Source organism: Chiloscyllium plagiosum, chromosome 7 (genome assembly GCF_004010195.1).
Source record: "Chiloscyllium plagiosum isolate BGI_BamShark_2017 chromosome 7, ASM401019v2, whole genome shotgun sequence".
NCBI lineage: Eukaryota > Metazoa > Chordata > Chondrichthyes > Orectolobiformes > Hemiscylliidae > Chiloscyllium > Chiloscyllium plagiosum.
In genome coordinates, this window is record NC_057716.1 from 110,181,441 (window position 1) to 110,192,620 (window position 11,180).

An 11,180-nucleotide genomic window follows, 5' to 3' on the forward strand; every position below is an offset into this window, starting at 1 on the left:
ATGCTACTTTCTCCCCACCCCCACCCTCCTCTCACTTATCTCTCCACGCTTCAGGCTCTCTGCCTTTATTCCTGATGAAGGGCAATTGCCCGAAACGTCAATTTCGCTGCTCCTTGGAGGCTGCCTGAACTGCTGTGCTCTTCCAGCACCACTAATCCAGAATCTGGTTTCCAGCATCTGCAGTCATTGTTTTTACCTTGGAGGGATATGGGCCGGGTGCTGGCAGGTGGGACTAGATTGGGTTGGGATATCTGGTCGGCATGGAAGGGTTGAACCGAAGGGTCTGTTTCCATGCTGTACATCTCTATGACAATTCAGATAAAACTGCTAAGTGGCTAATCTATCTCAGCCTCCTCTGAAGGTCCCCAGCATCATTGAAGACAGCCCTCAGCCAAGTCGATTCACTCCACATGATATCAAGAGAAAACTGAAGCTACTGCATTCGGCAAAGGCTACAGAACCTGACAACAGCCTGGCAATGGCAAAGATGCCTTGTGCTCCATAATGTGTAGCAGCTCTAGCTCAGCTGTTCCAATACAGCTACAACACTAGCATCTACCCGGTAATATGGAAAATTGCCCTGGCATGTCCTGTACAGAAAAAGCAGAACAAATTTAGCACAGTTAATCACTGCTCCATCAATTTATCCACAGTCATCAGTACAGTGATGGAAGGGCTTACTTGGTTACCTGCACTCTCATGTATTTTCATCTGTCCTATAGTGAAACACAGAGAATGGTGTACATTATCCAGGCTTGGGCTGACAAGTGACGCTTGCACTTTAAAAGTGCCCAGCAGTGACCATTTCCAATAACTTGGAGGTGTCAGTGTTTGACTGGGATGGACAAAGTTAAAAATCACACAATACCAGGTTATAGTCCAACAGTTTATTTGGAAACACAAGCTTTCGGAGCACTGCTTCTTCCTCAAGTGGTTGTGGTCAATGGAAATCTGTTCTGTGCTGTATTGTTCTATGTTCTACTTTAAAGTTAGAAGGTCAGAGAGAGAAAGACTTTGTTTCCACACAGCTCACTGCTGAACTCCCAGCTAGTTCTGGACTGAACTAAGCTGCTCAGCTAGAGAGTTGACCGCTCCCCTTTCATTATACAGGTCACTTCTAAAACATGACCACTTTGGCCTGAAGTCTGATCTGTTTACATATAAATAGAAAGGCCTCTCAATACCCTTTAATCTCTGTACCAAACCAGTCTAATCGGCACTGAGAGTGGTTTATTATACCTCTGAAAAACTCTAAGGACATATTATCCTTGAGAAAAGGAACAGCTTTTAGAAAAAAGAAACCAGCGTTGTGACACCTATCATGAACTGTACAAGTCCTGCCCTCGTTTGTCTTACCAAAATGCAACATCACGCATTTATCTAAATTAAACTCCATCTGCCATTCCTCTCCCTACTGGTCTAGTTGATCAAGATCCCAATATACCTTGAGATAACCTCTTTAAGTGTCCACTAAACCACCAACTTTAGTTGTCAAAGTCAGAAGTTGCATGACACCAGATTATAGTGACTTCACCTAACAACATTCCAAAAGTTTGTAATTTCAAATAAATCTGTTGGACTATAACCTGGTGTAATGTGACTTCTGACTTTGTTCACCCCAGTCCAACACAGACATCTCCACATCAATTTTATTGTATCTGCAAACTTACTAACCATGCCTCCTATATTCTCACCCAAATCGCTTATCTAAATGATAAATAACAGTGGACCCAACACCGATCCTTGCAGCATACCACTGGTCACAGGCCTCCAGTATGAACAACAACCCTCTGCCATTACTCTCTGTCTCTGTCAAGTCAATTTTGTATCCAATTGGCTAGCTCTCCCTGGACCCCATGTGATCGAACCTTACTAACCAGTCTACCCTGCAGAACCTTGTTGAAGGCTTTGCTAAAGTCCATGTAGACAATGTCTATCGCTCTACCTTGATCTATCTTCTTGGTCACCTCTACAAAAAATTCAATCAAGTTTGAGAGGCACAATTTCCTATGCACAAAGCCATGCTGACTATCCGGAATCAGTCTTTGCCTTTCTAAATGCATGTATATTCTGTATCTCAGAATCCATTCAACAACTTACCCACCACTGACATCAGGCTCAACAGTGTGTAGTTCCCTCACTTTTCCATTCAGCCTTTCTTAAATAATGGCACAACATTAGCCATCCTACAGTCTTATAGCATCTCACCTGTGGTTGTAGAAGATACAAATATCTCTGCTGGGGACCCTGCAATTTCTTCCCTAACTTCCCACAATATCCAGAGATACACTTACATCGAAAATAGAACAAGATAGCACAGTACAGGCTCTTTGGCCCTCAATATTGTGCCAACCTTTTATCCTACTCTAAGATCAAACTAACCTACATTCCATTCATTTTACTATCATCCATGTGCCATCCACTTGGTCAGGTCTCAGGGATTTATCTATATGCATAGAACATATAGAACATAGAACATAGAACATTACAGCGCAGTATAGGCCCTTTGGTCCCCGACGTTGTGCTGACCTTTGGAACCAATCTGAAGCCCATCTATCCTACACTATTCCATTTTGATCCCTTAAAGTTGGCGAGTCTACTACTCTTGCAGGCAGTGTGTTTCACACCCCTACTACTCTCCGAGTAAAGAAACTACCTCTGACATCTGTCCTATATCTATCACCCCTCAATTTAAACTTATGTCCTCTCGTGCTAGCAATCATCACCATTTGATGGTAAAAGCTCTCACTGTCCGCCCTCTCATTATCTTGTATGTTTCAATTAAGTCACCTCTCAATGAAAACAGACCTCTCCTCCATATCAGGCAACATCCTCTTTGAACCGTCTTCCAAAGCTTCTTATAATGTGGTGACCAGAACTGTACGCAATACTTCAAGTGTGGCCGCACCAGAGTTGGCTGCAGCATGGCTTCGTGGCTCCGAAACTCAATCCCTCTCCCAGTAAAAGCTAACACACCGTATGCCTTCTTAACAACCCTATCAGCCTGGGTGGCAACTTTCAGGGATCTATGTACATGGACACGGAGGATCTCTCTGCTCATCTACACTACCAAGAATCTTACCATTAGCCCAGTATTCTTTATTCCTGTTGCTCCTTCCAAAGTGAATCACCTCACACTTTTCTGCACTAAACTCCATTTGCCATCTCTCAGCCCAGCTCTGCAGCTTATCTATGTCCCTTTGTAACATGCAACATCCTTCAGCTGTATCCACAACTTTACCGACTTTAGTGTCATCCACAAATTTACTAACCCATCCTTCTTACACCCTCATCCAGGTCATTTATAAAAATGACAAACACCAGTGGACCCAAAACAGATCCTTGTGGTACACCACTGCAACTGAACTCCAGGATGAACATATCCCACCAACCACCACCCTCTATCTTCTTTCAGCCAGCCTATTTTGGATCCAAACCGCTAAATCACCCTCAATCCCATGCCTCCGTATTTGTGCAATAGCCTACTGTGAGGAACCTTATCAAACGCCTTACTGAAATCCATATACACATCAACCACTTAACACTCATCCATCTGTTTGGTCACTATCTCAAATTACTCAATGAGGGCTTGTGAGGCACGACTTGCCCTTCATAAAACTGTGTTGGCTATCCCTAATCAACTTACTCCTCTTCAGATGATTATAAACTATATCTCTTATAACCTTTCCCAACACTTTACCCACAACCGAAGTAAGGTTCACTGGTCTATAATTACCAGGGTTGTCTCTATTCCCCTTCTTGAACAAGGGGACAACATTAGCTATCCTCCAGCCTTCTGGCACTATTCCTGTCGACAATGATGACATAAGAATCAAACCCAAAGGCTCTGCAATCTCCTGCCAGCTTTCCAGAGAATGCTAGGTTAAATCCCACTCGGCCCAGGGGACTTATGTATTTTCACACTTTCCAAAATTATGCACCTTAAGACCTCCAGCACCTCCTCTTCTGTAATATGGACTCTTTTCAAGACATTATTATTTATTTCCCCGAGCTCCTTAGCTTTCATGTCCTTTCCCAAAGTGCAGCACAGTGGCTCAGTGGTTAGCTCTGCTGCCTCATTGCACCAGGGGTCCCAGGTTTTATTCTAGCCATGGTGACTGTCTGTTTAGAGTTTGCAATGTACTTCCTGCGGCTGCATGGGTTTCAAGCGGGCAATCTGGCTTCCTTCCCCAGTCCAAAGATGTGCAGGTGAGGTGGACCAGCCCTGGTGAATTTTCAATATTGCCTCAGAATGCGTAGTCTATGTGCATTAAACATGGAAAACTTTGGGTGTTACAGGAATACGTTGAGGAGCTTAGTCTGTGTCAGATCCTCTTTGGAGGGTTGGTGCAGACTCAATGGGCCAAATGACCTCTTTCCATACTGTAGGGATTCTCTCAACTATATAAATACAGTAGCTACAATGGCAGATCAGAGGGGTGACATCTTGCAGCTAGCAACTCACCTCCAACTCCTCAAATCTTGTCCACCATTTACAGGTTAGAAGTTAGGAGTGTGATGGATTACGCCCACCACTTTCAATGGTCTGTGCACATAGAATACACAGCCAGGTCACTCTGCTTCTGCACCCCTTTGGAATTATACCCCTTATTTTATATTGTTTACTATTTTTGTCTTTCCAAAACGTATCACCTCACACTTCTCTGTATCGAAATTCATCTGCCACCTCTCCAGCCAATCTATGTTCTTTTGAAGTTCTACACTGTCTTCTTCGCACTCTACCATGTCTTCATCAGATCGATTCAGGGGATGCCACTGGCTATGTCAGTATTTACTGCCCATCCCTAAGTCCCCAGAGGTACACTCAAGACTCAACCACATTACCATGGGTCTGGAGTTGGTGAAGAGGTGAGGTATGCATACTATCTTTGCTACAGGACATTAATGAACCAGAAGAACTTTTACAACAATTGACGGTAGTTCCATCGCTAAAAGCCCACCCCAGACTAGATTTTTATTCAAGAATTCCCATGGTGGAATTCAAATCCATTGACTCAGGTGTTAACCTGGGATTCTGGATTACTAGTCCAATGACATTACTGCTGTATCAACACCTCAGATTCATACAGCAGAGAAATAGACCCTGCGGTCCAACTCATCCATGTTGTCTAGCCATCCCAATCCGACCTTGTCCCGTTTGCCAGCATTTAGTCCATATCCCTCTGAACCCTTCCTATTCATGGAATATTGTGAGCAGTTTTGGGCCTGGTATCTAAGCAATGACATGCTGGCCTTGGAGGAAGCCCAAAGAAGGTTTACTAGAACAATCCCAGAAATGAAGGGCTTTTCATATGAGAAATGGTTGGGGACTCTAGATCTCTACTTGATGGAATTTAGAAGGATGAATGGGGAGAAGGATTGAAACTTACTAAAAACTGACAGGCCTAGATAGAGTGGATATGGAGATGTTTCTTTTAATAGTAGAAACGATGATCTGAGTGCACAGCCTCAGAGTGAATCATAGAATCCCTACAGTGTGGAAACAGCCAATTTGGCCCATCAAGTCCACTCCGATCCTCTGAAGAGTAACCCAGACTCATCCTCCTATCCTATTTCTCTATATTTCCCCTGACTAATGCACCTAACCTTCACATCCCTGAACAGTGTGGGCAATTTAGCATGGCCAATTCACCTAATCTGCAGATCTTTGGACTGTGGGAGAAAACCAGAGGAAATCCACGCAGACCCGGGGAGAATACACAAAGAATCAAACCCGGGACCCTGGTGCTGTGAGCCACTGTGTCTCTTAAGCAAGATGAATGAAAAAATCAGAGTATTACTCAAAAAGAGAATGACTAGAATTTCGAGATGCAGAGGGATCTAGTTTTCTTGTGCAAGAATCACAAAAAGTTAGTGTATAGATACAGCTGGTAATTAAGAATGCTAATTGAACGCCATCCTTTATTTTGAGAGGAATTAACTTAAAAATAAAGAGGTTGTGCTTCATTTATACAGAGTATTCATGAGACCACTTGTTGAATACTGTCTACAGTTTACAGACCTGTCTACAGACCTATCTGCAAGTCTCCTTATTTAAGGAAGAAAAGATTGGAGGTGGAACAGTACCTGGGGAATCAGTGGGTTGTTTTCAGAAGATACACTGGACAGGCTGGGCTTGTTTGCACTGGAGCTTAGGAGAATTAGTGGTGAATTGGTTGAAGTATATGAGCTATTAAATGAAGTCTCTTGTGTTGAGCTGATAATATCCCTACCTCTGAACCAAGAAACCCAGGTTCAAGTCCCACCTGCTCTAGAAGTCTGTAATAACATCTCCAAACAAGTTGTTTAAAAAGTAAGATCTTGAATACTCTGAGGAGATGGATGTGAACAAGTGAAGGGATGACTCTTTAGAATTGAAATGAAGAGGAATTTCTTCAATCACAGGGTGGTTAACCTGTGTAATTCATTGCCGCAGAGAGCTGTGGAGTGATTTAAGACAGATATAGATTGGTTATGATCGGTAAGGGGATCAAGTGTAAAGGGGAGAAGGTAGGAGAATGAGGTTAAAAACATATCAGCCATAACTGAAAAGTGGAGTCGACTCAATGGGCCGAATGGCCAAATTCTGCTCCTCTATTTTATTGTCTTATTTCTGGGGTGCAGTCAGTATAAAGAACTGAAACTTCATAGAGAGAGGCTCAGTAATGAACATGGCAAAAGTTATCCATGGTAACTCTTTGCCACATCTTCCCTAACATTATTATCATCATTCTGATGTCACAGTCATCCACACAAAATTCACAGAACATAGAACAGTACAGCACAGGACAGACTCTTTGGTCCTCAATATGTGCCAACTTCTAATCCTACTCTAAGATCAAACTAACCTACATACCCTTCAATTTACTATCATCCACGTGCCTATCCAAGAGTCACTTAAATGTCCCTAATGTATCTGAATTGGCGACCATCACCGGCAGTGAATTTCTACCTATGCACCACTCTCTGTGTAAAGAACTGACCTCTGACATCTCCCCTAAACATTCCGCAAATCACCCTAAAGTTATACCCCCTTGTGACAGCCATTTCTGCCCTGGGAAAAAGTTTCTGACTATTGACTCTATCTATGTCTCTCTTCATTTGTACACCTCTATCAAGTCACCTCTCATCTTTCTTCACTCCAATGAGAAAAGCCTCAGCTCCCTCAAACTTTCTTCATAAGACATGCCCTTTAGTCCAGGCAGCATCCTGGTAAATCTCCTCTGCATCCTCTCTAAAGCTTCCACATACTTCCTATAATGAGGCGAACTGAATGAACACAATATTCCAAATGTGGTCTAACCAGGGCTCTATAGAGCTGCAGCTTAACCTCACAGCTCTTAAAATCAATCTCCTTGCTAATGAAAGCCAACACACCATACGACTTCTTGACAACCCTGTCAACTTTGAGGGATCTATCGACCTGGACCCCAAGATCCCTCTGTTCTTCCACACTGACAAGAATCCTGCCATTAACCCTGCATTTTGTATTTAAATTCGACCTTCCAAAATGAAACACTTCACACTTTTCCAGGTTGGATTCATCTGCCACTTATCAGCCCAATTTTTATCTAATCAATGTCCCATTGCAACTCATAACAGCCCTCCACACTATCCACTATCCCAACAACCTTTGTGTCATCAGCAAACTTACTAAACCACCACTCCACTTCCACAGAGGTCCCAGAACAAATCACTGCGGAATACCACTGGTCACTGAACTGCAGGCTGAATACTTACCATCTACAACCACCCTCTGTCTTCAATGGGCTATCCAATTCTGTATCCAGATAGCCAAATTTCCCTGTATCCCATGCCTCCTTACTTTCTGAATAAGCCTATCATGGAAAACCTTATCACATGCCTTGCTAAAATTATCAAATGTCTTGCTAAGATTCAACCCCTCTTTAGCCAACATATTGCTATCATTCTTGGCCCAAATGTCTCTATTGTATACAATTATTGACTGACAGCCATCAAGCCACATGCCAATGCTTCCTGTTTCAGTTGCTAGGACATAGCTGACAGATTTTCAAGTTCACTCAGCCTCAAAACAGCTGCCCTTCAAACACGCCTCAGCAATTTTGTAATATCCTATGGGACCCAGCCACAAAGAATTTCAACATTTTAACCTTTTCCTTACACATGAGCAATAAATTTTCCATTGTTATGAAGCTGAAGACATGTACTGTATCTTTAAGACAGAGTGAATGTTGTTCTGAACTGAGAGATTACAAGGACCTGGGTAAATGACTAGATGGCAGTGACTAGATGGAAAATTGAAAAAAAGTAACATGTGGCTGTAAAATGGATACCTGCGTTTTGGTTGCTGTTTTGACAACAATTCAAATTTAACCAATCAGTTTAAATTATGCCCCTGGATACTAAAACCCGATCGAGCTTGAATTTATAGTTTTGCCAACATCAAACCTCTCTATCAAAGGTACCTTTTCATATGAAACATACTCACAGTAAAAAGAAAGAAGGCAACCCAGGGAATTCAGCACCCAGGGAGTGCCACCCTGCAGGCAATCTGCCTCTATTCCTGATGAAGAGCTTTTGCCCGAAACGTCGATTTTCCTGCTCCTCGGATGCTGCCTGAACTGCTGTGCTTTTCCAGCATCACTCTAATCTTTTATCAAGTTGGAGGCAGGTAATAAGCAGTTAAGAGAAATGTGGGGCTTAGATTTGTGAATAGTTGTTGTTTAATGTTCACTTTTAGGGTTAAAAATAAAATGATGCAATTTTCTTTAAATAGTGGAATTTGGAAATTCTCTGTCACTCATATTTTAACAGATTACAAGGTGAGGTGAGCTCTTCAGGATGTTCGGTTTAGTTAACAGGAGTTCACCGCCATGTCATAACACCATGGAGTATCAGATACAGCAAAATGGATACACTGAAGGTTACAGGAAGGATGGCATCTGGAAAACATATTTATATTTAACTGTTGGTTAAAATAAAACTGACAAACAAGCCTCACCTCATCATCCTTTGCAGCAAACACCTGCAGCACCTGCCGTCCGACATAATAATGCTGCAGAACCTGTAATTCACAGAAAAAGTAATATCAACTTGAATTTATATAACTTATATTTATAAAGCACCTTTAAAGGTTAGGGTGTACATGTCCCAAGGTGCTTCATAACAGCATTATAAAAGTATGGCACCAAGCCACATACATAGATATTAACGTTGATGGCCAAAATCCTCTTCAGGACTGGTAAATAATCCAAATGCCTTGACCAGTATTCAAAGTACATAGGTGGAGTAAACAAACTCACCCCAATAGTCTCTAAAACCACTGGAAAATTAAATCACGAGGGTCAAAAAAAATCAGAGAAAAGTCAACCCCATGATTAGAATGGGCAGAATTCATGAGGAACTACTACTCTGATCACAGACTGGTTCACAATGACCTATCAGCAGATAGAGGTAAAAGCCTAGACCCACTGATGGGATTGGTGAAAAGCCTTTCTCCACCAAAGGTAGGTGTGATGTGGTCATCTGCCACCAGGAATTGAAGTCTGAAGTTGGGTAACATCTATCAGGCTGGTGTTGTGGTGGAGAACAGTGTCTGAAAGGAGTAACAGGAGCAAAGAATAGGCTGTACAGAGTGGGGGAGGGCAAGGCCACAAGATCAGAAGAAAAGGAGGAGAAGAGGAAGCTGCAAGAGGAGGGAGAGTGATGGAAGGTTGCAAGTGGGATGGTGGAGGCTGCAAGTGCAGCAAAGGGGGGGCTGGCTGAAAAAAGTAACAAGAGCGTGAAGTATGTTCTGTACACAAAAAGGAGGATAAATACGCCCGATTAGTCTATTTTTGATCATTGGTAAAGTGGTAGAAGGTGTCATCAACAATGCTATCAAGCAGCACTTGCTTGACAATAACTTGCTCAGTGATACCCAGTTTGGGTTCTGCCAGGGCTACTCAGCTCCTGACTTCACTAAAGCCTAGATTCAAACATGGACAAAAAAGCTGAATTCCAGAGGTGAGATGAGAGTGACTGCCCTTGAAATCAAGGTTGCATTCGACTGATTGTGGCATTGAGGAGCCTGAGCAAAACTGGAATCAATGGGTAGCAGGAGGTAAAATCTTCATTGGTCAGAGTCTTACCTGGCACACAGAAAGATAGTTTGTGACAATTGGAAGTCAGACATTTCAGCTCCAGGACATCTCAGCAAGAGTTCCTCAGGGAGTTTCTTGGCACAACCCAACCTTCATCAATGACCTACTCTCTATCATGAGATCAAAAGTGGCAATACTTGCCAATGATTGCACAATGCTACCTGTTTTAGGATTCTAGCATGCAAGCCATCAGGCCTCGGGAACGTGTCTGCCTTTAGCCCCATTAGTTTGTCTAGTACTATTTTTTTAGTGATAGTGATACTACTTCATTCCACCCCAGTACCCTTTAGTATTAATGGAAGGTTTGAAATATCTTTCACTATAAAGACAGATACAAAATATCTGTTTTTGCCCGTTGGTATTTCTTGTTCCCCACAACTGTTCCCCCAGATTCATTTTCTAAGGGGATTTTCTAAGGGCGATTGAGAGTTATAGGGTAGCCAGGAAGGACCTGAAGAGAGAGCTAAGAGCAGCAAGGAGGGGACATGAAAGGTCCTTAGTCGGTAGGATTAGGGAAAACCCTAAGACTTTCTATAGGTATGTTAGGAATAAAAGAATGACTAGGGTAGGAATAGGTCCAGTCAAGGATAGTAGTGGGAAGTTGCGTGTGGAGGCGGAAGAGATTGGGGAGACACTGAATGAATACTTTCCTTCAGTATTTACTCAGGAACAGGGCATTGTCGTCGATGCGAATACTGAGTCACAAATAAGTAGAATGGATGGCTTTGAGGTATGTAGAGAAGAGGTGTTGGAAATTCTGGAAAAGGTGAAAATAGATAAGTCCCCTGGGCCTGATGGCATTTATCCTAGGATTCTCTGGGAAGCAAGGGAGGAGATTGCAGAGCCATTGGCCTTGATTTTTATGTCCTCTTTGTCTACAGGAGTAGTCCCAGAAGACAGGAGGATAGCAAATGTGGTTCCCTTGTTCAAAAAGGGGAGTAGGGATAACCCTAGCAACTATAGGCCGGTGAGTCTCACTTCTGTCGTGGGCAAAGTCTTAGAGAGAATTGTAAGGGATAGGATTTATGAACATCTGGATAGGAATAATATGATCAA

General features: G+C 42.7%; 1 protein-coding gene across 1 annotated transcript in view; it reads right to left on the reverse strand.

The window, feature by feature from the left end:
* xrcc5 (X-ray repair complementing defective repair in Chinese hamster cells 5) overlaps positions 1-11,180 on the reverse strand; it is a 307,464-nt gene that overhangs the window by 122,292 nt on the left and 173,992 nt on the right. Inside the window, exon 11 of the mRNA XM_043694532.1 lies at positions 8,984-9,046. Within this exon, the coding sequence (XP_043550467.1) occupies positions 8,984-9,046 (63 nt within the window). The remainder of the gene's footprint in view (positions 1-8,983; positions 9,047-11,180) is intronic.